At 41.3% G+C, this 26,106-nt stretch overlaps 1 protein-coding gene across 2 annotated transcripts; it reads left to right on the top strand.

Moving 5' to 3' along the window:
• The first annotated feature begins 507 nt into the window (after nucleotides 1–507).
• LOC117256813 (proto-oncogene tyrosine-protein kinase Src-like) lies at nucleotides 508–22,444 on the top strand. Of its 2 annotated transcripts, XM_078169963.1 has the most exons (13): nucleotides 508–528; nucleotides 1,619–1,900; nucleotides 3,954–4,053; nucleotides 8,047–8,064; nucleotides 10,563–10,661; nucleotides 10,918–11,021; nucleotides 14,804–14,953; nucleotides 15,028–15,183; nucleotides 15,908–16,087; nucleotides 16,424–16,500; nucleotides 16,593–16,746; nucleotides 16,844–16,975; nucleotides 18,266–22,444. In XM_078169963.1, the coding sequence occupies exons 2-13, from the start codon at nucleotides 1,627–1,629 to the stop codon at nucleotides 18,472–18,474; spliced, it is 1,653 nt and encodes a 550-aa protein (XP_078026089.1). In that variant the 5' UTR covers nucleotides 508–528; nucleotides 1,619–1,626; the 3' UTR covers nucleotides 18,475–22,444. The 2 variants fall into 2 exon arrangements, with proteins under 2 accessions (XP_078026089.1, XP_033482400.1); XM_033626509.2 differs by lacking the exon at nucleotides 8,047–8,064.
• Nucleotides 22,445–26,106: the final 3,662 nt, after the last annotated feature.

Here is a 26,106-nt window from a genome sequence, read left to right as displayed (position 1 = left end):
GATGTATTCTGCGTCAGGATGGAGAGGAGAAGTGGCGCTTATAATTACCTGTAGGAGGTGAAACTGTTTCTGTCCTTGTCAACTCATCGGCGTTAGCACTCGGTTTCATTAGAGCCCACTGCTCCTTTGTTTGTTATCCTTTGTAGTTGCTTATTGATTCAGAACAGATTGAATCAACAGATAGGAATGACCTTGAATGTATGTGTATTGGCTGTTTCAAGGTGCCCTGATCTCAGAGTATTTGCATGCTAAACGGTTTTAACTGAACCTGGAACAGCTCCAAGGATTCTCTGTGGCGAGCAGAGATGAATGTGACGCTCAGAGCACACACACTGCTGCTGAGAGGAATTTTCATTTGAGAAAGGTGAATGAATAGAAAGTGAAACGGGGTCAGAACCTGTTCCTGAATGAACTGGAGATGTGTTTTTAGTCACCAGGTCTCATCTCCAGACAGGACAGTGTTTATTAACCCTCTGAAACCTGGAGCGACATCACTTTTCTTGTGCTGCTTTCAGACGTCTTTCGCAAGTATTTAAACCTTTGAACTCTGAGCAAAGTGGTGCGATTTCTTTCAAAAACATGGGGAAAAGGCAATGGGCTAGGGAAGCTAGGGAAAATTATATTTGTAAGTATTATCATTACACATTTAAGCACTTTCCAGGTAATTTTCTTATTTGCTTGTTTGTTTTAGCTTTCTTTTTTTTAAAATTAACTTCATTGTTTTTAATTTTCTCTTTTTCCTAAGTTCTTGCAAATTTTTTGAGTTATTTCTTCTTTCATTGCTCATTGCTTTCGTCACGTGTTTGAAAGTAATCAAGCCAATTTGCTCTGGTTTCAGAGGAGTAAAAGTGTCTATAAATGAAGGGCTGCTTAATTCAAGATTTTTTTTCATTAGTTTGACTTAATGTTTCCTTATTGAACAGGATTTATGTCTTGATTTAAATTTTAATATGACTTTAAGATTAAGTTGACATCCACATGCCCTTCCTCTGCGCCACGTCACTGCTGCCAGGATGAAAGTAGACCTGAGTTTTATGTGATGGCAGAGGTTAGCAGAGTTTTCTCAGAGTCTAGAACCACATTTTATTTGAAGAAGTAAAAGGTAAAAAGTGCATTGCTGAATAAAATGTATCTGCATTCATATGCAAATATCTGTTTACAGCCGAAATGACCAGCACACAAAAGAGTAAGTCTTGGCTCACACAGTCAGTCAGCCTGAAATATTGGCACTCCCCGAGACTGTCAGGTCTGCAACTATTACTAATAATTGTTTTCATTATTGTTTTATCTGTTATTTTTTATGATTAGTTACTAAAATGTTTAAAAAAGCATAAAATGCCCATTCAAGGTGAGGTCTTCAAATGTCTTGTTTTGTCTGACTTGCACTCCAATCCCCAAAGATATTCAGTTTACAAACATATAAGACAGAAACAGAAAACAGAAATTATAATTAAGATATTTGACGTCATTTTCCGTAGATCGACTCATTTATTAGTTGTTTAAATCCTATTTGGCATATTACAACAAGTAGCTCCGGCTGCCCAGAAGAGGCCTTTTTTTTTAAATCTCTTGGGACTTACAGTGCTGCATTCTTACTCATCGCTGGCTCTCTTCCCAGGTCTGCACATGGGGGCGGGCAAAAGCAAGCCCAAGGAGCCGGGCCAGCGCTCCATGAGCCTGGATGGCACCATCGGCACAGGCTCGGACAGCGGGCACTTCCACCACCTGGGCCCCGCCCAGCAGACCCAAACCCCCAACAGGAGCCCTGCGGTGGGGACAGGCAGGCGGGGGCATCAAGGGCAGCACCAGCTCGCCCCGACAAACACTCCTGAGCTGGCTCTCTTTGGAGGGGTGGACCACACAGGCACTATCACCTCGCCCCAGAGAGGACCTCTGTCAGGTGGGAAACACTCTGTGAGACAGATTAGATTAAAGGTCTATGACATAAGATTTATTCTTGAGTTTTATGTTTCAGGTAGTGACCCAAACTGTCTTTTAAACTGTTTTTTAAAGCAATTAAAAAGTAGGGAATGTTACACTTACAGATGAGAAGATCAATACCTCTGTTATGTTTGTATGTTCACCATGACATGCTACAGCTAGCAGATGATTAGCTTAGCTTAGCATAAAGACTGGAAACAGGCAGATTTGTTACCTTTGGACAGAACAAGGCTAGCTGGTTCCCCCTAGCACAATATCTCATTTTTAAAGTTTATACGAAACTGAAGCACCTGTTATTTTTTGGCCGGGTGCAGCGACTTCCAGGACCCTTTTGCTGGTAGTTTTGCAACCGCACTGAGACAAGTGCCAAGAAATAGTCCTGCACATGACCTCCCTGTATGAATAGTGACTTTTAGAGGTGCTGGTAGGCAGATTTTGTTGTTAACCCATTTTCTCTTTATTAGGGCTGGGTTAAAATAATCGATTCATCCACTTCAGATGGATGTTCATTTGAATGGCCAGATATAGATTTATAAAATCCGAGATCGATGCTTTAATGTACACTTTTTTCATGGATGCGTGAAGCCTTGACCCTGTTAAACTCGTCGGCAGTTAATGGGTGCCGCTGAAATTTTAGTTACCATAGAATTGAGCTTTTTTATTTTGATGTCATTGATTATCATGCTGCAGCAGCCGCTCCTCCTGCTGTCTGTGCGTTGGGGCTGCTGCGCCACTTTTACGCACTCAGACACACAAACACAAAGTAGAGATGCTGCTGTGGAGCCAGAGAAGTGAAGTTAATTTGAGCTGATGACAACAATCGGGACCTTGTGAATCAAATTTGAATCAATTCAGGAAATCAGTGGCGATACCCAGCCCTGCTCTTTATGCTAAGCTAACGATATCCTGGCTCCAGCTTCATATCTAACAGACAGATATGTGAGTGGTATCTATCTTCTCATCTGACTCTCAGAAAGAAGTATAATGATTGTATTTCCCAAAATATTGAGCTATGATATGAAGCACCCACTCACCCCAGTTATAAGCTGTTAGCTCTGTCAGCACTGTTGCTGTTGTTTATACAGTTGGCACTGTTAGCTGCTAGCTGCCAGCTCACTCACCTCCATGTTGAGAACTAACAACGCATATGTTCTGAATATGGCACAGAGCCCCTTTAAATGTGAGTAACACAGTAATCTTGCATGACCAGAGAACACACAAAACAGTCTACAAAGAGATTAATGTAAATAAAGTTATGAAGCCGAGCAGAACTGCAGAATAGAAACAGATTTAATGAGATCTGGTTTCTCCATGAGTCAGCCCAGTCAGCCCTGACTTGCTTTCAGTTTGAGATCACAAAAGTCCTGAAAAAAAAAAAAATCTAAAAACTGACTCACAGTGAGTCATATGTCCTCAGAAAAATATTTCCGTTTTCCCACCATCAGCTGTCAAACACACTTAAAACCCTCTCTTTGACTTTGAAGCCCGCCGTGCCTCGCTGTCCAGATTTTTACTTGACATTAAGCTGCAATGTGTCTAGACTGGCCAGATGGTTAGGTTAATGTTGCTCCATCCAGAGAGTGGAGGGCTGCTGGTGTATGTGCTGGCCGCCTCCTCCTGTGCATCTAATGAGCCGATCGATGATTGGCTGGAGAGTCCCCAGGTTTAGATCACTGGTTCATTAAAAGGAAGCGGCAGAAAACTGCACAGAATATAGAAAGCTTTTGGTATGATGGCTTTGTCCTTCACGGGTGATCGTCCACAAGCAGTCTGAATGTCGATATTTCTCATTAAGCCTTGGTAAATTGTTTCATACAGATATGGAGCAGAGGAAAATATACTGAAGATTTATGGCCTTGAAGAACATAGAGCAAATTAACATCCAGGGCCTGACCTGTACTATTGAAGTTAGATTATGGAAGTGAATGTGAATAGATCTTAATGGGAAGTACCGTTATCTTTAATTACACTGTTCCCTAAATGTGTATTTCTGTGTGTGTTATTTTTTGCAGGAGGTGTCACTACATTTGTGGCGCTGTATGACTATGAGTCACGGACAGCATCTGATCTGACCTTTAGGAAAGGCGACAGGCTGCAGATTGTCAACAACACGTAAGAATCAACAGCCTCTCCCTCTCTCTCTCTGATGCCACAATTTCACAAAAAAATCTAAATGAACAGATTTGTAGACGCACGCGTGAGCGCGAGTGTGCACAAATGTGAAAATGAATGAACACAGTCCGAGCTGGTAACTGTGGAGCGACGCAGACAGCCGAGTCTGGTCCTCTCCATCTGTTGACTGAAACACAGCAGAACGGCACTTTACTAATGCATTCTGTTCCTTTTGGGCGACTGTCATCATCCTCGTCTTAAAAACACTTTATAGAGAGTGTGACATAGCGAGATCGTGACACTCATCCCTTTTCTTCACACACATAACGCCAAAAAAATGTGTTTTCCTGTCGGACACCAACACATGTTGAAGTTCGTCTGCATCGAGGTGCGATTTAGATGGAATGTAGATTTCAGTCACAGGAAGTGAAGGAAGATATGTGAATTTTAAAGCCGCTGTTTCCCAGAGAATAATTCCTACGCAGGTGTTTAAAATCAGAACAATGTTTTTTGTTTTTCTTTTCTTATGAGATCTTTCCATAACTTCCTGTCACAAGTTTGGTCTGCTGTTCTTTTATCTATAGTCTGGCACTACATAGTAGGGCTGAAATATATGATAAACACATATTAAAGAGAACCTATTATGCTTATTTTCAGGGTTATACTTGTATTTTGGGTTTCAACTAGAACATGTTTACATGCTTTAAAGGTCAAAAACCACTTTATTTTCCTCATACTGTATTCACCCTCTGTCTGAAATGCTCCATTTTAACACCTGTCTCTCTAAGCCCCCCTCCTGAAAAAGCCCATTGTTTAGCGTTTCCAGGTCTTCTGTATCTTGGCGTCTTTGCGCTTGCGTCACTGTAGCCGAGAATGACTTTCTACCATGAAAAATCACCTGTAAAAGCTTCTTATCACAAGTGGACATGTTCCAGCAAGAATCTGATCTGAAAATCAGGGAGAAATTAACATCAGCAACAAAAAAATGACAGGTTTTTCTGATGTTAGCATGTAGCTACTAGAGTTCTCAATTTCAACCCGAGCCCGACAGTTCCCAGAAAGCCCCATTATCGGGCGAAAATTGTGTGCTGGTTAGCCAGGTCAGGTAGGGTTCAGGCTGTGAGGACAAAAAAATGTATATACTTCTTTTTTTTTTAAATTGTGTATTTGAAATGTAAATCCAACATGTATTATAGATATTATAGATTGATTTACTAATTGATTCATAGAAATCATCTCCTGTTTTTATTGGCTGGTTTCTTTTCTGGTGGCTTTTGACCAATGAATGGCCTATTGAAATAACAGAGGGGTTGGGGTTGCTGTTAGTGTCACCGTCACTATCAACAAGGTCAGAGAGACAATGGAGGTGGTAATAACTACGTCGAAGTTAGACAAAGGTGAATATAAGGCGGTCTCTTGTGATGGGAGAGAGCAGCCAGGCTCCGTTTTGGGCTCTCTGGCCTTCCTCCCGACCACAGCAGGGAGCTTCTCTGGTGGGAAAACGCAGTGTGGAGATTTGATGATCCACCAAAGCTGATCCATTTTCCGCTGGAGACAGGCCTGGCCCGCGCTGCCACACAGCCAGTGTATTGCAGGCATTAGAAGCAGACTAGTGCTTTTTGGGGGGGTTATGCTTGGACGTGCTCGGGCTCAGTATTTTATGTGATGATCTAGAACGGGCCGGGTTCAGGCTTCAGCTCACATGGGTCGGTTCAGTTCGGGTTGTAACTTCTTTGGCCTATTGAGAACTCTGGTAGCTACATGTCGCAGTGTAGGCTATGTAATACAAACAGCTAAAAGCATCCCTGGAGCAGATGACCATATAAAGAAATCTGTGACGAGCTGACATCAGCTGGTAGCCAAAATAGGAAACAAGTATTCAGGAGCCTGAGGTTTTTGCTCACAGGGATTACTTAAACACGATTACCTCATTATTTGAAACTTTGGCCACGACCAATGTGAACATCCAACTGTGTAACATCATATACAGTGGTGGAAAAAAGTTTTCGGACACCCCATGCATTTGTGAAATATTGCATTAAGAATCACTCTTAGGTCTTCAAGTGCAATTTCTTTTAGTACAGTCACAGCCAAAATACTAAATAAATCCTAAAAAATTAAAAACTTAAAATTGATTGGTTCCATAAAAATACATAAGAAATTTTGAGTATTGGGTCATTTTGGTACCAGTGATGAAGGTCGTTCTTTTTATTAAAAGACACAATTTTTGTTGCCAAGCTTTGTGTCTACATAAAGCCAGCACATTTGAAAGTTCTTCAGACACAAAAATGGCTAAAACAAGGAACCTAACGCAGGAAACACGCCTGAAGATAAAGATTCTCAGCCAGGAAGGGTACAGCTGCCGCCAGATAGCCAGGAAGTGCAGATGCAGTCCTTCAGCAGTTGGATACACTCTGCAGAAATACAGACGAACCAACAGCTTGGAAGACAAACCAAGATCTGGGCGTCCAAGGGTTTCTTAAGCAAGAAATGACCGCATCCTGATCCGCATGTGCAGGCAAAACCGCCGAATGACATCACAGGAGCTTCAGCAGCAGTGGTCAAACCAAACTGGTGTCCAGTGTTCCACCCGCACTGTACATGGCCGACTTTTAGATCATGGCTTAAGGTCCTACAAGGCTATCAAGAAGCCCCTGATCAATGAGAGACAGAGGTTAGCCCGGCGTCGTTGGGCCCAGGCACACAAGAACTGGACAGCCAGGAACTGGAAGAAGATTTTGTGGTCAGATGAGTCCAGTTTCCAGCTTTATCTTCCTCCTACTAATGTGAGGGTACGCAGAAGGCCAGGCGAAGCATTATCTCCAGCATGTACAGTACCTACTGTCAAGCATGGTGGAGGCAGTATCATGGTTTGGGGATGCATGAGTGCTGCTGGTGTTGGTCATCTCACTGTCTGTGATGGCACACTGAACTCTACCAAGTATTGTACCATTCTCGAAACCCACATGCTCCCTTCTGCGCGTGCACTGTTCCGTCGAGGTAAAAACTGGATGTTTCAACAAGAAAATGCCCCTTGCCACACATCCAAGGCCAGTAGAACTTGGCTGCAGGAGCACAGTATCCAGGTCTTAGAGTGGCCAGCTCAATCCCCAATTAAAAGCAGTAATTCAAGAAGAATGGGACAAGATAACCCCTCAACAGTGTGAAAGGCTCGTGGGGAACATGCCAGCCAGGATTAGAGCTCTACTACGTGCCAATGGCAGGACTACTAAATATTAATTTGATGATGTGATGGTTTATTTATTTTTTGTTCAGTTTTGAACACATTCTCTGTTATTTGTTGACTGTGATACCGACAATGTTGAGAACTGACATATTGAAACTGTCAAGAATTTAGTTTTGTTAGTTTTTCTTGTAAACAATAAACAAAAAAATATAATTTGTATTTGTTTGTATCTGTCTAATGCAGCCACACCTTTTGAAACACAAGAAAGATTTTTCTACAAATATTTCATGATAATATTTGAGATTGTGTAAAATTTTAAGGGTGTCCGAAAACTTTTTTCCACCACTGTATATGACAGAAAATAAGGAAAAGCATAATAGGTCCCCTTAACATTAATATTGCACCATGGAACTGTTCCTGCATTCGGTGCACAGAGTTTTTTATTCACATTTTAAATGCAAACACTGAATAAAAAGAATATAAAGTGAATCCAGAAATCCAATATGATACGAGGATGTGATCATTTATGGATAGTAAATGGGATTTATCTCTGCATTCCTCTCTTGTAGAATTATTAAACATGCTACGAACTGCACTGAAATGTAAAGTTGAACCCAAGACTTTAAAAGGCAGCGCAGCTTGTGTAACCCCACTGTGTAGTCCCACAGCATATCCAGCTCCTCTGCTATCTGTCTGTGCTGTGCTGCTTGCCTTGCTGTGTCTCCTCGCTGTGTTTTGATGTGTCTGCTGTGTCTGTTATCTCTCCCTCTCTCTTTCTCTCTCTCATGCTTCATGGTTTCTCCTAGGAAAAAGTACAGCTTCAGGTCAGTAATACTTAATGCAATAAAAAAAGTCTCATGCAGCCTTTTGTTCACCGTCCCTTTGCTGCTCCACAGGCTCGTCTGATCAAGCCTGTAGTGTAACATCAATGAATTAGTAAGCATTAGAGATGCAGATTTATCTGGTGCTCTTACTTGTTTGTGAAGTAGCATATTGTATGTTGCTCTATATAGAGCAGAAGTTCAAGGTCCAGTGTGAAGGATTCAGGCAGATATTATTTTTAAAATTCATCACTATGTTTTCATTAGTGTGTAATCACCTGAAAATAAGAATCATTGTGTTTTTATTACCTAAGAATGAGCCGTTTGTATCCGCATATGTAACAGATCCTCTTCCCCGGAGTCCGCCATGTCGTCCTACAGTAGCCCACAACAGACAAATCACTGGCTCGAGATAGGGCCACTTGCATTGTCGTGTCGGCCACCATAGTTCTACACGCTCAGTTCTGCAACCTCACCACTAGATGCCACTAAATTCTACACACTGGACATTTAAAGTATTGAATTTAAACAAAGGGACTACAAGTGGAACAAAAGGTTGCATTTGTCTATTTCTTCTTTTAACAATGTGCTTTTCTTCACTCTGTGCACTCAAGTGTGGGATGAGATGTGTATTTTTTATTAAAACCTCAGCTTCCTCTTTGCTTTCCAAAGAACATCGAGGGGCGTCAGTGAAACAGTGGAAGTTTCAATACGTATCACAAGTAGACCGTTTTACTAATACTGCATTTCCACTGCATGGTACCGCATGGCTCTACTCAACTGGTCTCGCTGTTTTTGGTTTTTCATTTGTGAAAGTTGCAGATAGCACCTGATACTTTTCATTTCTTAAATTAGTGTAACGATTTTGGCTTCATCTTTTACAGACGAAAGTTCCAGAATCTCATCATCTCTCCAGTTGGACATTTTTTACTGCCGTCTTTGTGAAAATGGCCCTTCAGTCCTTTTTAAATAGGAATTGTGCAAATTTGCAGGAATACAGAATGCGCCTTTTTCGGGGGAATGGAGGGCATGAGCAAGTAACAAAACGTGTAGCTCAGCATGTGACGTAAACAGTGACGTGGGAGGGAAGCCGCGGCTGGTCAGTCCTTCGGAGATTCTCTCATAAGTCGGCCCGTTCTTTACAGTCCCTGTCATCTGACGGTTAATGGCCTCTTCGTTTGCGAGGCCGCGCAATTCCTTGTCTCCCCACTTGCTCATCTTTACAGTGTCTGTCAAGTTTGCGTTTCCCTCTTGCTACTAGCTTCTCGCTAATTCCTGCTATCAGCTGTTTCCTGTTTATCCACCGCCAGTGGGTGGCATGTGCGGCGTCATCACCAGCTCCTCCCACAAGTCTTCAATAGCCCCTCCCGTGGCAGAAGGGCGCCTCTGTCTTTTTAAACCAAAAAAGTTCCGCCAATATGTCTACCCTACGAGGCAGAAACTTGGGCATCTCAGATCAACTCGCCAATTCGGCTCTGTGCGTCTAAATGCTCACAGCTTGCCGGCAAAAGGGCCCAACATTCACGGAAAATCCAGCAGTGTAAAAGCGGCTTTTGTCTTCACCCTCAGATGTTTGTTTTCTTCCAGTTTCGCACGAGCCGCATGATGGAAACATCATCATCCTGCACACTTGCTCGTTGTGTATTCTGCAGACAGTTACTCTAGGGAGCTGGTAGAGTAAAATTCGTTCAATGGCCGATCCAGCTGATTCGGACATTTGAATCCTCAAATACAGCTCCTCCAGTTGATGTCTACATCATTTGAGGTTTGCAGTGCATGTGTGAAAGGGGCTATAGAGAAAAGGACCTGGTACCAAAGTGAGTTGAGTTGAACCATGCAGTGGAAATGAGGCATAAGAGACCATCTGAAGCATCCTGTACTGCAGACTCTGTATTGAATGGATAAGTCTGATGGTGATCCATATTTTTCTAATTGGCAAAATATTCCAAAACCAAAGAGAAATCTATCCAGCTACCAAGTATTATCTGCAGAGCCAACGCCTAATTTAGCGTATTCCTCTGTGTGACGGACCTCCACTGTTGTCTAAAAACTATAAAAACACGAGTCACACTGTTGCACTGGTTGATATATTCCTTCATTAAGATGAAAGTGGGCACTGTAGTTTATTTTGAGTCAGTCCCACATTCACCTTCCTTCCATGAATACCCTTTGGTGTATAAAATGTATTCATCCACAGCTGAAAATAGTCCCTAATGAGTACATAATGTACTCATGTTTGCCCAGCTGTTTTAGGAAATCATTAAATTGAACCTATATATCTTTGACCCATTTTTAAACATGTACGTCTTCAGTAGGAACCAGTGGGCTTTGGGCTGAGAGTCACTGATAGCAACGTTTGTTGACGATAAGAGAAATGCAGACTTCTTCCTCCATCAAATAAAAGATCATTAAACCAAGAAACGTTGTGGTTGCCTCAGTCAGTTTTCTGTTTATGGTTGACTCTCTTGCTCTCTTTCTCTGTCTTTATCTCTCTGTCACAGAGAAGGGGACTGGTGGCTCGCTCGCTCCCTGACGACAGGAGAGAGTGGATATATCCCTAGCAACTATGTGGCTCCGTCCGACTCCATCCAAGCAGAAGAGTACATTATTCTCTCCTTGTTTCACTCTTGCAGTTATTTTAGTAGTGCAAAGCCTGAATGTAGCTGTATTTATTTTCTGTGCTGTATCTACTTCTACAAACTAATGCAAAGAGTATAGAGAGAGTATCTCTTTCCAATGTACCATCCAGTACAGTCCTCTGTATTTCCAGTCAGAAAGTATGTCTGCCTGCTGTCTGCTCCAGACCGTCAGTTGTAGCTTTCTTCTCATCTTATTCTCCGTGGCCCACTTTGGCAGGTGGTATTTTGGGAAGATCACTCGGCGCGACTCCGAGAGGCACCTTCTGAACTTACAGAACAGACGAGGAACCTTCCTGGTGAGGGAGAGTGAGACCACTAAAGGTGAGCGAGCAGACACTCCAGAGACTACAGTCGTTATCACGGTGGTCCAATTAGCTCTTTTCTCAGTGTCTGAAATCTGTCTTTCTAAGGCAACTTTGAGAGATATAACTTTAAATTTAAATGTAGATCAACTGAACTTAACCACGAGTACAAGCATTACCTGTTTTAGGCTGTATAGCCTGGAATAAGCCTTTAGGCCTCAATGTACAGCTAGCATGATAGGGTGCTTTCAGACTGAGAGTTCGCTTTCTTCGGTCTGAATCAGGGACTTATTTTGCTATAAAGTTGCGTAATTTCCTAGAGTTGGCAGACCAGTTAAATACCTTTGCGAGAAAGCTGCTCTTGATTGGTCAGAATTTCCATGTGGGAAAAATCCAGGAAGTAAACAAAACGTTGAAGAAGAGTACACTTACAAGATAAATGTGACACTTTCTAATGTCACAATGGAGGGACAACTACGCAGGTTGATTTTAGCGCTGCTCATCATGGACTATATTGCTGTCATTGTTCATTTTAGTTAAACCATACAGTTTGAAAACGAGGCGCGGCTCCAACTAGAAAACAATGTTTTGATACATTGGATGTGCTGAATGCGCATATTAAGGCAGTACAGGAGGAGGTGCACATTAATAATCCTCCAGGACTGTAACATGCTCATGTTTAACCCAAACAATGTGTCATATGACTGCAGTTGGTTCAGATCGAGGTCAGAACACGTTTTCACCACAAACGAACCGCACCAGAGTTCGTTTGTAACCAGACTGAGACCACCTCTTCAAGAGGGTCCTGGTCTGGTTATTCTGGTGTGCACCTGAGTGTGATTGCTGTGTTCACACCTGCCCAAACGAACCGCACTTAGGGGGCAAACGAACTTGAGTTCGGTTGAACCAGACCTAATCTCTCAAGACAGATTCTGCAATCTACATTGTAGATTGCAGAATCTAAAGGAAGAAATTTTTTATTTAATTTTTTTTTTTACCGATGGATTTCCAGATTGAACCAGACCTAACAGGGCTGGTGTGAAAGTACCTTAACTAATCAGTTAGTTCATCACAAATTCTCTTGTCAATTTCTGCTGCTCTTTCTTAATTGACGAAACAAACAGGAATATTTGACGGACATGTTTAACCCATTTTAAAGCATTTTATACCCAAAACAATTCATCAGTTGATTGTGAAAATAATAGTGAAATTAATTAAGAATGAAAATAATCATTAGTTGCAGTCCTACCTTTGCTTATTACCTATTTATCAAGATGAATGCAAATGCCTTGACAAAAAAAAAAAAAATACAGCTACAAATTTGTGTTTGAGGTCTAGTGTCAGATATTATGAGAAAAAACTGCGGATCACAGCATTACATCAAAATCTTTTAACAGTCATTTTGAAAGACAAACACGTTTTAATACGACCAGAGATTGTAATCTTACCGCCTTTGAGTTGTGTTTCCTGGCAGCGCACCATCGTTATCGAAAACATATGCCTTATCATCAGAGATACTGATTATAAAACACATCTCATAAAACCTGAGCTGTTTATTTTTAAGATGTGTGAAAAAAGGACGTGATGACATTCTCTCTGCGTCCCTGGAGTTTACTCAGACTCGATCTTGCTTTGAAATAAGTAGATCTTTAGGGACTTAATTTAAAAGAGACCTCGTAATTAAGCCATTTATTAACTTTCACACAGGCCTGTGTTGCTATTTCTTTGTTCTCTGGAGTTTTGCATCTTCCTCTGAAACTCTGTAGTCAGGTTGAGTCCCTGTGACGTCAGCGGGCTCTTCAGGGGGTTGTTTTGGAGGAAGTGGGGGGGGGAAGGAAAAAGAGCACAGTGGAGTGGAGTGGGCCTTATGAATGGATAGGGGTGAATCACTCTGCCAGAAGTAGGTCAACCTAGGAGGGTGCTGGATTTCCCCCTGGCTATAAGTCTCTGTTCTCCCAACACACACACACACGCACTGAGAGAGAGGAGGAGAGGCATGAAGAAGGGGGGAGACTTGTAGGAAAGGGGGAGGATCAGGGAGAGTAGGAGGAGCTCTGGCAGGAGGTGTGTTGGCCTCTGGGTGTGTTCTGTATTAGATGTCACATGTGAGGCTCATAGTGTGACACGGAGGAGCAGAAGCATGCCGCTCGTATGTTGAATCAAATGTAAATCATGTCAGAGTGATGGTGACACATCTGATCGTAAAGGCACTTCAAAGCCTGAAACATGGCAGGTGAAAATCATCATCTCAGCTTCTGTTAGCAGAGTTTGTGCCTCTGATCTGATACATATGAGAGGAGACAATTATATACAACAGGTTAAATTTAGTAGTTGTTGCATGGAGGCTGTATATCTGTAAAATTAATATAACCACAGGAAATAATTGAGTTCAGGCTCTGGTATTTTTATCTTTGTTCAGTACATCCAGTAATGTGTGACCCAGGGTTGATCTTCAGTGAAGTTAAGATAGGTCAGTGGTTAAACTGTAGGGAACTTCAGGTCAATAGACTGTCAGTCCAATTAGTGAGTAGACAAAATCTGTGGGAAGCTTGTCTTTGCTGCACTAGATTTTCTTTCTGACTGGGGGAAGACGAGTGAACATCAGTCAGAAAAACTCCAGATCAAAGAGGATTGATTTTTCATTTCTAACCTCTCCATAAAGGTTGTCGTTAGGTCTCTTCAGCTGTTTGAATCACTTCTTGAAATCCATGTTTACAATTTGGATTCCTGTCTCAATTGTAAGGTCTTTATTTTAAAACATTTCTATTATTTTTGAGCTATACTTGCATAGCCAGACTAGTTTTCTCCAGCACTGTGACAGCACTGGAAAAAGGTCTGACTGACCCCGTCATAATTCCACATTAAGGGAAAACATACGCCTTCACAATCTTTTTGTTTTTGGTGGAACATTTGCATGTGGGGAGGTCATCCACTAGTCAGAAGATCGACAGTTTAATCCCTGGCTAGAAGTATCTTTGGGCAAGATACCCCGAACCCCGAATTGCTCCTGATGGCCGTTCCGTCGGTGTGAGAGTGGGTGTGAATGGTTACTGAGTAGCAGGTGGCGCCATGTATGGTGGCCTCAACCACTAGTGTGTGACTCTGTGTGTGAATGGATGAAAGTGACATGTAATGTTGAAGCACTTTGAGGTGTTGGAAGACCAGAAAAGCACTCTACAAGTGCAGGGCCATTTTCCATTTACTGTCTGAAATAGGCGGCCAATGACAAGTTTATACCCACAGTCTACATCCTGTCAGCCAGACTGTTTCTCACCTAATAATCTGTTGTTGTAATGGTTTGTAATTGTCTTTTTTTTTACCTGTCATTATTATTATTATTATTAGTAGTAGTAGTAGTAGTAGTAGTAGTAGTAGTAGTAGTAGTAGTATTAAGCCTTTATTAACCAGGTTTATCCCACTGAGTTCAAAAATCTCCTTACAAAGAGACCTGGCCAAGAATAGCTGCAACACAGAGTTTCAACAATTAACATAAAGCACATATTAAGTGACATTAAAATGGTCAGATTAAATATTTGCACACTTCCAGCCTGGACTGAAAAGTGTTTGCACAAATCAAGTCATTAATTATCACTGTTTTAATCAAGATCAAACTTTACTCATTAGTGGGCCGTGGACAACGACAGACAGGCTTAGTTGAATTTCCAGGGCCTTTTTAAAGGGCCATGAGGGACCTGCCCAGCACAGCTGCTTGGAAACACCACAGAGCAGCTGTCACCCAGTTCCACATACTGGTTGTATTGTTCTAACCTGTCTGCGTCTGCTGTTTTGTCTTGTTCACAGGGGCATATTGCCTGTCAGTGCTGGACTACGATAACACCAAAGGGCTGAATGTTAAACATTACAAGATCAGGAAGCTGGACAGCGGAGGTTTCTACATCACCTCCCGCACCCAGTTCACAAGCCTACAGCAGCTAGTCTTCCACTACCGCAGTGAGTGCTCACACACATCTGTTAACCTTTTACAACACTGTTGCCTCCTCTTACCTGCCTGTTCCCTCTTTCAGAGCACTCTGATGGGCTGTGCCACGCTCTGTCAGATGTGTGTCCTGTGGCCAAACCTCAGACCCAGGGACTGGCCAGGGACGCCTGGGAGATCCCCAGAGAGTCCCTCCGCCTCGACCTTAAACTGGGACAGGGCTGCTTTGGAGAGGTCTGGATGGGTAAGTGATATGCACCACTTCTTTTTAGTGGAACTGATTGAATTCCTCTCACACTGTGCTTGATGGACAGGTTATACACTGAATATTCAAAATATGACGATCAGTCTCTCTTTTCTTGAAGTGCACTGACCGGATGCATCCTTCAAAAAGCTATTATAGCTAATTAATTTATTCTGAAAGGAATATTTTGACGTTTGGGGAATATGCTTATTTGCTTCCCAGTGTTGGTTGAGGAGACTGATATCAGTCCGATGTCCTGCTTTGAAATATAAGGCTACAATTAGCAGCTAGTTAGCTTAGCACAAATGCTGGAAAGGAGAAACGGCTAGCCTGGCTCCAATAGTACCAGCACCCTTTTAGCTCATAACCCAGCACATAACCTTCTATTCTATTCTATCCTACAACCTTCTGTTTCTGTACAGATTAAATTAACAGGATATAATGTCTTATTACTGAGCTTACAGGTGCTGGTAGATGGATCTGTTACCTTTGGACAAAGCCAGGCTCGCTGTCTCTCCCTGTTTTCAGTCTTTATGCTAAGCTAAGCTAACAGGCTACTGATTTTATGAATGGACGGATACAAGAGTGACATTGATCTACTCATCTAGCCCTCAGCAAGACAGACGATAAGCCCCAAAGTCAACATTACTGCATGTTAAGAGGAGATTTAGTTCTTTCTACAAAAAGTTTTACAGTGATGTTATTCTTCTGTGTTTTCCAACAGGCACATGGAACGGTACAACACGGGTAGCCATTAAGACCCTAAAGCCTGGCACTATGTCTCCAGAGGCCTTTCTTCAGGAAGCACAGGTCATGAAGAAGCTGAGGCACGAGAAGCTGGTCCAGCTGTACGCCGTTGTGTCTGAGGAGCCGATCTACATTGTGACAGAGTACATGAGCCAAGGTAAAACAGGATGCAGACTGTAACAAGTGCTGGGTATTAAACTTCAGTCTTTTTTTTTTGACACTGACTGAAATGCTTCTGTAGAGTATTGTTAACCATCAAATACTGGTTGATAAGTAAAATATGATTAAATGATTGTTTTGGCACTGAAATATAGGTGTTGTATCGCCATTAGTATCGTAACATCTCTAACAATACACATATTGGTGTGCTTACAAAGACACCTAGATCGTAGCTTGCTCTTCAAGGTTTACACATACAGTAAAATGGAAAACTGGTTATGTATTTGGTGGTTATGTTTCATTTGATGCATTATGTTTTATCTTTCACTCACAGGTAGCTTACTGGACTTCCTTAAAGGGGACGCAGGAAAGATGCTTCGTCTGCCTCAGCTAGTAGACATGGCTGCTCAGGTAAAATCACTTACAGATCTGCCACATTAAAAACTGCACAACATGCTGTATTTATTTTAAAATCCCCGTCCTCTCTCTGTCATTTCCTCCAGATTGCAGCAGGCATGGCGTATGTGGAGAGGATGAACTACGTCCACAGAGACCTGCGCGCTGCCAACATCCTGGTGGGAGACAACCTGGTGTGTAAAGTGGCCGACTTTGGCCTGGCAAGACTCATTGAAGACAACGAGTACACTGCGAGACAGGGTGAGTCCACACTTACTTTTTACACTACATGTTAGTATAGATTTTTTAACACACTCGTAACTCTTTTTTATTTTTTTTAATTGTCATGTTTCCTCAGGAGCGAAGTTCCCAATCAAGTGGACGGCACCAGAGGCAGCTCTGTACGGTCGTTTCACCATCAAGTCAGATGTCTGGTCCTTTGGTGTGCTGCTCACAGAGCTGGCAACTAAAGGCAGAGTCCCCTATCCAGGTAAAGACTCGCATAATTATCACCTGAACAATTCCCCCTTTAAACAAGTGTTTCTTTAACAAAATGTCCTCAAGCAATAATCATGCTAGATGATAAGAGCTGAAACAATTAGACGATCAAGTGACTGAAATTTAATCAAACTATTTTGATACTTGAATAATTGGTTAAGCCATTTTTAGGCAAAAATATCTCAATCCATCTTCTCAAATGTGACCATTTGGTGCTTTTTCTTGTTGTATGTGACCGTAAACGGAAGATCTTTGGGTTTCTGACCCTTTTTAACAATACAGACTACACAAAAATGATCATCCCATTAATCAGTTATGAAGAATATCATTTGTTGTACCTCCTAAAAATGCTGAAACTACAGAGTGGTTCCATGACACCAACACATACAGGTGCTTTGCAAAACGTTGAGGCTGCGCCCCCTTTTGGAGGATAGAAAGCCGATGATCATATTGATGTCAGTGCAGTCTGATATGTGTTTGGATTACAATTTTAATATCTCTGTATGCTTTTATTTCTTGTTAAACAAACGTTTGTTTTATTAAACTGTTTGTGACCTCGCCTGAACCTGAGCATTTGGGATCCCTTAATTAAATTAAGAGAGATCCATCATGTCCTGTCAGTCTTCATCTGTCCAAGTGGATCAGTGACCAAACACAGTGGCCGGATATTGATTATCTGGTCATTTATATTTGATTCAATCACCAGCTATCATTAGGCTGAGAGTTGTCTGTAAATAAGCAACCTATCAATAGCCAGTCAGATGCTGCTATGCTGTATGACTGTACTGCAGCAGCCTCCCACTCAAGCCAACATTAGATATCCATCAGTAGTAACTGTCACCAGTGTCATTAAGAGATTTACCACACTGACAGTGAATATTCACGTACATCATGTGCCTAAAATCTCTGGGAAAGCCCTGGTTCACCTGCTAGATGACAGATGACAACCCCTCATCTTACATTCCCAAAAAGGGGATATAGATCTGGTCTAAAGCTTGGAGCTAAAGCCTGAGCTGCTACCTTTTATCCTTTTCACGACATAGCGTGGATTTATTGTTGATGGAGCGAACTACACAGCATAATTAATTTAAACTGAAATTTTGAGACATGTTTTAACCTCCCCTGCGTGTACTGTTGGCTGCGTTGTTTCCGTTTAAGTGGAACACTGTATTGACGATCTGATGTATTATTTAATATTTTAGGAATTTAAGTAATAAAGGATTGTGTTAATGACTTGTTCATATCTGTTCCCTAAATCTAACTTCCTGTCTCCTCTCGGCAGGTATGGTAAACCGCGAGGTGCTGGACCAGGTGGAGCGCGGCTACAGGATGCCCTGCCCCGCAGAGTGCCCCAGTTCCTTGCACGAGCTCATGCTCTCCTGCTGGAGGAAGGACCCCGAAGAGAGGCCTACGTTCGAGTACCTGCAGGGCTTCCTAGAGGACTACTTCACCTCCACAGAACCCCAGTATCAGCCTGGGGAGAACCTATAGAACCACACACTGAACCGAAACCCGGGGGAGAACCTCAACACAGAGCGATCTGCACTAACCGACCTCAGAGGAGCACCTGTGGGAGGATCTGAGCCTGTGAAAGTAATCTGGGAGGAACTTGAGGTTCTTCTGTGGAAGCGAAACCGAAAACCTGCAGAAGTCCCATCATGTGCCATAAAGAAACTGCTACAGAAGAACCTGAAGAACCTCCTCTCCGCGAGCACTCACTGTTTACTGAGGGTTTTCCTGCAGGAGTGAGGTGCAAGACTGTGAAGGAGAATTGGTGGACAGACTCTGGCTCTGATCTGATGATTTTTGAGTGGTGCGACTAATGTGGGAGGAACCGAATCAGGATCTACAGACGGAGCGAGCGGGAAAAGAATAAAGCTCCTGTCGAAGAGAGAAGGTCAAGGGAGGATATTTCGGGCATGAGCTGTTTAGCGAAACCTCCCTCGTTCCCTCTTCTGTCTTGTCTCTTTACCCTCGCCTGGTACCTTTTCCGCCCACAGAAGAGCACTGCCACTGTGGCTCAGGTGCCAAAGGAAAGTCTGTCTCTCTTAACGTCCTTTATCTCCCTTCTGCCTCTCTCCTCTCTTTTCTCTATTTCTGTCTGACTTTCAGTATCTCCCTCCAGTTTTTCTCAAGTGCTGCTTCTTCAAAGTGTCTCCAAATAACTCAGCTCTGGAACTCTACTTTGCATCTTTATTTATGTTTACTTGGACAATATGCGTCCTGTGGTTTAAGGTTTTCGTTCAGTGGCAGACAAAAAAAATTTCTCTTGATTTTTTTTTTTTTTTTTTTTTTTTTTTTGTGATTATCAATAGGCAAGGTTGTTAGAACCATCTATCATGGTAGTGCCAGGGTAAATGTACTCAACAGGCAGGTTCTGTAACATTAAAAATTAGGTCAGTTGAATTCAAATTTGAGGCCTTTCTCTCTCGTTTAAACTCTCCTTTTCTGTTCAAGCTGTGTTTCTCCTGAACAGCCGCAGCAGCCAGCTGGATCCAACCTTGACAATTAAAAATGATTTTGATGCAGGTAGCGTTTGAATGCTTGTTGTTTTGATTGACCTTGATTTAACTGGAAAGTCGGATTTGAAAATAATCAGCACTGTTACGGTGGCACTAAAGAGCAGTTTCAGTAGTTATCAGCTTATTTCCTCAGAGGCATAAATGGGCTATCTTTCATCAAACATTTATGTGACCCACTACGAGGCTACCAAACCAATCATATTACTGTTTAATATTCAACTCAGCTCAAGACGGGGAAAACCCAGAGTATAAAAGCCTACGTTGTTGTGTGCCAAACTAATCACATTTCTTTACTGCTGTCCATGTATATAATGTTTTATTATCAAGGGGCTAACGTGGGGGGTTTAGTTCTTAAACTTTAAATAAAACTGCACCATTTCCCCAGTAAACGCCATGTCAGTGAGTAAACTGGACAGATACACCTGTTGAAGGTATACTATGCAGGATTGTCGGCTACTGTTTTTAAAAGTTAAAAGCCGACCCCAGAATTACTCTTGTTCGGAATTTCACCTCGCTATATTTGTGGTTTTTCAACATTTTTTCTCTTGGATGCCTACTGCTTATGGTCTTGCATCTGGTCGCCACCTTTTTAGAAATCCCCAACCTCACCTGAATGCTGTTGGGGTACACCAAGCCCCCAGGAACAGCGCCAGGCTTTGAAGCCAATTTTACATAGTGGCCAAATGTGGAATTACAACGTCTGGTTCTGTCACGTGATGCCACTGGGCCCCAAAAAGACCTTTTCCATGGACTTACATTGTAAAAGAGACGCTTTTAAATCATTGGATACATCTTTTTGAGTGTCACAACCCCTTTGAAATGACTTTAACTATCAGGATTTGATCCATTTGGTCCAGTAATATTTCAAAAGTCAAGAAGAGTCGCACAAATCATTTCATCCCCAATCAAGTTAGCTTATTGCTAAACCAGAAGTTAGCCACTCTGCCACAGAAAGTCTTGTGCACTTGCTCTATGACCCCATGGATGGATTACTGACCTACCAGGCAGAGGCCTAGGGGCCCAAAGTGTCAGGGGCACCTTGGCCTTTTTGTGCAAAATGTCAAATTAACACATACTGACCAGGAGGAGACTCAACATGGCCACAAAGAGACACAAACCTACAAAAAGATGCATAACGACCATAAAGAGACGCAAAACCACCCATAAGTCTGTGTGTCTTGCTCCTCTGTAGGAGAGGTGGTGGGGCCCTCTGCATATTTGTGCCCAGAGGCCCATTGTCTTATAATCCGCCCATGTATGGGCCCCATGATGCAGAAGTTCCAGGTAATTTCATACTGAGGAAATAAAGCTTTTGTGGCTACATGTGCCACTGAGCAACTTTCATAGGAATGCGTGGGCTCCTGCCTGTACGCTGCCAACGCTGTACCCAGTTCTCTTTAGACATCCATGGGGTACACACCCATAAAAGTCCCGAACACAGAAAGAATACAGACAATAGAGGCAGAAGGCAGAGTCTCTGCAGAAAAACACACTACCACACACTTCCAGTGGTTCATAAGTGATGTTTAAGAGGGATTACTTCTGTGTGAGTCTTGTGTCTTATTATATGTTTTTTGGAAAAATCCTGCATAGTATATCTTTAAGGCTTCATTCACTTCACAGCTGTTGTGTCCATAAAAATATGCAACCAGGCGGCCCTAATGAAACTGTAAAACTCTAATCAGGTAACCCTAATAAAACTGTGTTTATGACTTAATATAGGAGTTGATTTTGAAACCAGTTAGCATGCTTTTGTGCTGTTCTTCTCTTGACCATTGGCTGGGTTTGTATTTATGCTGTACTGTACATCAACATGTGTATGTTTACTTTACTCAAGGTTCAGGGGGAGGCGAGGGGATCATGAAAACAGACTTCTGAACATTTGTGCCATCAACCTATAATTATTTCTTTGATTATATCTTACCCACTGCTGCCAGCTCTCACTGTCATACTGTACATACTGTAGCTCCTTAGGGTCGGTTTTGTATCATGTAAGCCACTTTTAAATGGCAGATATTTATGTTGGGTGTCACACATTTCACAGTGGTTTAGTTTATGATGTAGTCGATGCAGCAACAGTAGATATAAGGTTATAGATTGTTGCCAACAAATACTATGAAATCAGTTCTCAAAATATGAGCCATGCAGCAATAAGATTCCTTCTAAAAACCATGAAATAATAAATATCCAGTGATGATGAATCCTGACGGCTAATTGAATCAATAATGTGGACGATTCTGAAACCATGATGAAAACGGAGTTTGGGTTGTGATATGAAAAATGAGGTCAAAGATGTAAATAGTATCTTAAACAAATGACTGTGACTGTCATGTAATTTGTTTTTGTATAGTTTTTCTTTAATTGCACCTCCATGTCGAGGTTTTTACAGTGACGCACGCCTGCTCCCAAAATGTTTTAATAATAAGATGCTACTGTAAATGGGGCTTGAGGAATGTTTTTAATTTTGGATTTATCGCATCTGCATAAGACAATTTAAAATTGGGCTCGATATATATATTTCCGAGAACATGCTATCAGTGCTTTCCTCTTTAAGAATTGGAAATCCCCAGGTTGTTCTGACGCATTGAGCCGCCTCTAAGTCACTGGGACAATGTGGAAGTTGATGGGCTCATGACACGTATGAGTAACGCCAATGTCTGATTGGATTTTCTGTGCCATATTAAAGAAGAAGTGTCTCTGTCTCTCTTTTTTTTATTTTTTATGTTTTTTTTATAAATCTATGCAGTTTCGGTCTGGCATTCCTGCAACCTCACGGCCATTTTGTTCTAAAGTCAAAAATCATAAACAGAAGGTGTGAGCATTTTGTAAGGACTTCTCTTTTTTTTGTTTCTGATGTAACAGGATTGAAATGGGTATCGTGCCACTTTATGTTGATCTTTAAATGTGCAATAAATTATATTTCAAATGTGTTTTGATAAGAGTGTGTGCTGGTGTGTGTGCTGTCCTTTGACCGATAAATAAATATCATGCTGTTTGGGCGTGACTCACTGACTTCTCCATAAAGTGATGAGCATGCTGCACCACAAGCCAAGTGTTTAGGGAAGTGAGCATGTGATGTGGGGGGCATCAGGTCACATTGTCAGAATTTGTGGTACACGTAGGAGGAGTAAATATACTTCAATGAATTAAACGAATTGGAACAAAAAAAGACAGAATTTTCCTTTGATATTTTTGGTGAAATATGGAGGACATACTATACTATGCCTTTTTTAGGTCAAATTGTTACGACATGCTATACTATGACTTTTTTGGGGAAATTTTGACTACTCTTGACTTTTTTGGTGAACTTTTGACTACTATGACTTTTTGGGTGAGCTTTGGGCGACGCACTATACTATGACATTTCACCAGAAAACTCATAGTATGTCATGAAAATTTCAACAAAAATGTCCTAAGATAGTATGTCATAACAATTTGACCCCTACAAAAAGACAGTATAGTTTGTCGTCTAAACTTCATGAACAAAATCATAGCATAGCATGTCATCAAAACTTTCCCAAAAATGTCATAGTATAATATGTCATAACAATTTGACACAAAAAGAGCCATAGTATAGTATGCGGTCAAAATTTCACCAGAAAAGTCAAAGTATAGTATGACGTCCAAAATATGATAAAAAATTTATAGTATAGTATGACATCAAAAATATGATAAAAAAGTCATAGTATAGGATGACGTCCAAAATATGATAAAAAAAAGTCACAGTATAGTATGTCGTCAAAAATATGATAAAAAAGTCATAGTATAGTATGACGTCCAAAATATGATAAAAAAGTCATAGTATAGTATGTCGTCAAAAATATAAGAAAGTCATAGTATAGTATGACGTCAAAAATATGATAAGAAAGTCATAGTATAGTATGACGTCAAAAATATGATAAAAAAGTCATAGTATAGTATGTCGTCAAAAATATAAGAAAGTCATAGTATAGTATGACGTCAAAAATATGATAAGAAAGTCATAGTATAGTATGACGTCAAAAATATGATAAGAAAGTCATAGTATAGTATGACGTCAAAAATATGATAAAAAAGTCATAGTATAGTATGACGTCAAAAATATAAGAAAGTCATAGTATAGTATGACGTCAAAAATATGATAAAAAAGTCATAGTATAGTATGACGTCAAAAATATGATAAAAAAGTCATAGTATAGTATGACGTCAAAAATATGATAAGAAAGTCATAGTATAGTATGACGTCAAAAATATGATAAAAAAGTCATAGTATAGTATGTCGTCCAAAATATGATAAGAAAGTCACAGTATAGTATGACATCCAAAATATGATAAAAAAGTCATAGTATTGTATGTCATCCAAAATATGATAAAAACGTCATAGTATAGTATGTTGTCCAAAATATGATAAAAAAGTCATAGTAAAGTACGTCATCCAAAATATTATAAGAAAGTCATAGTATAGTATGACATCCAAAATATGATAAAAATGTCATAGTATAGTATGTCGTCCAAAATATGATAAAAACGTCATAGTGTAGTATGTTGTCCAAAATATGATAAAAAAGTCATAGTATAGTATGACATCCAAAATATGATAAAATGTTGCTTGGGATCAAACGTAGATGAGCTTTAAAAGTGATCAGTAATATCTTAAAATCAATATTAAAATGCGCAGGAAGTGAATGGAGAGAAGCAGGTTAGGGATGATGTGATGTGATGTCTAGTTCCAGCTCAAATGCATCAATGTTAAGACAATGGGTGCTTTTCATTATGCTAAGGTGTCCCCTCGCTTTTGCCACCTGCGTCTCTTCCTCGCTTCTTAGCTCCTCCCAGCAAGGATGTGAGAGAGGGTGTGTTCCATTATGCAAACTTGCTTGCTTCTTCACATCCTCTCTCCTCCCACGACCCAGATGTCATTTCCCTTTCACCGTCATGGAGAATCTTTCAATTCCCTAAATGGCATGATGAGAAGATGAGGCGAGAGGAGGCTTCTGGACGGGCTTAGACCAAGTGTATCCTATGTGTCTCTTCTTTGCATCTCTTTCACATCTCCGCTGGGAGGAGCTGAGACGTGAGTAACATACCCAAGAGACATTGGCATAATGAACAGCACCCAGAGAGAAGCGAGGAAGAGGAGGAGGAGCCAAAGCTGCCAAATGAGAAATCCTCAGTTTCATAGCATCAGTCTTAAGTGACGTCAGTCACTGTGCCACATGTGGAGGTGCTGCATTTATACGTCACCACTTCATAAAAGACCTCTGCACAGGATACACCTGTGTCTCCTCACTCTAACCTCCTTTTTCCTTGTCTCCTCAAGGTGCATTCAAAGGATTAGAAGGAGGACAGAGGACAAGAGGAAGCATAACTCTGCTAAGTACCCAGTATCAGCTGAAGTGGAAACTGCAGTGAATTAATTTTAAACAGTGAAAGTTGTGGGAGTGAGAGGATCTGATGACGTTGTTCTGTGATGAAAACCTGAGACCTGAAAGTAGATGAAGTGTCAGGTGTCTCTGAGCATGTGATGTGAGGGCTTTTTGCTATTGTTAGATATTTTTGTCGACTCTGTTTTCACATCAGATTCAAAGCAAACTGTAATAGACAGACGAAAAATGAGTTGTTGAAGTTTTGTTTTACACAAGTTTTTTCTTCTTAAATGCACAGAGAACACAATTCATGGATCCAGAGGCATAGGGGCCGAGCCGCTGAAGGCTCTGGACCCCATGGTGGTCAAGCGGGCTGGAGGGACAGTGAGGCTGATTGGGGAGGAGGATCTGAGAGTCACACTCTGCACACAAGCATGTGCCCATATATTTATAAGACTCCATTACTATAACAATAACATTCCAGTGAACATTAAAGCACGTGCTATTCCACATCTATCCCACACCCGGGAAACAAAGTGCGCCACAAAAAAGGCTCCCCTTCTAAAACGTAACTTTTTTGCACGATCATCCAGCCAAAGAAACTGATATAAATAGAGGTCATTTATAGAAAAGTACATCCTTTATGACTTCATATAGAGGACAGTAAAACATAAAATAAGCCTCATTCTCAATTTTACCTGTTACACAACAAAGTCTGTGTAGTTACTTTACTGATTCAAAGTGATCATACAAAGCTTTATTAACAAACAAATCATGATATTGTAGATTAAATTACACAGCAGTATTTAAAGTAAGAAACAGAAACAGCTGCAACATTAAAGTGATCTGTGCAGTGATTCTGAATGCAGAACTTTAACTTGCATCAGAGTATTTCTACACTTTGGCATTATCACTCTTACTTTAGTAAAAGATCTGAGTACTGCATCCACTGCTGCATGCAGGTTGAAGGTCAGGTTCAGGTTACATCTGGGTGTGACAGTCAAGCTTCACTCAGAGCGGCTGTTTTTGTCCACATGGAGGCAGTATTTGTCAGGAGGATCAAGGACACTGGGTGGACGAGGAGCTGCAGGACACACTGAGCAGCAGCAGCAGCAGCAGCAGATTGTGACCCACCTGCTGTGGTGCCCCCTACTAAACAGCATTAACCTTTGGTGGTCATTCCTAGAGGACGTGATGGATGACGCCCAGTGACACTTCTTTTTTCACATGATCTCACATATGGCACTGTACTCTAA

This window comes from Epinephelus lanceolatus, chromosome 1 (genome assembly GCF_041903045.1).
Source record: "Epinephelus lanceolatus isolate andai-2023 chromosome 1, ASM4190304v1, whole genome shotgun sequence".
NCBI lineage: Eukaryota > Metazoa > Chordata > Actinopteri > Perciformes > Serranidae > Epinephelus > Epinephelus lanceolatus.
This window is presented reverse-complemented; position numbering and strand designations above follow the sequence as displayed.

Bases quoted from the DNA above. Each gene is read 5' to 3' on its own strand.
- LOC117256813 (XM_078169963.1), top strand. From the start codon at position 1,627: ATGGGGGCGGGCAAAAGCAAGCCCAAGGAGCCGGGCCAGCGCTCCATG. The intron at 15,184-15,907 runs GTAAGTGATATG...GTTTTCCAACAG, and splicing joins CTTTGGAGAGGTCTGGATGG to GCACATGGAACGGTACAACA. The intron at 16,747-16,843 runs GTGAGTCCACAC...ATGTTTCCTCAG, and splicing joins CGAGTACACTGCGAGACAGG to GAGCGAAGTTCCCAATCAAG.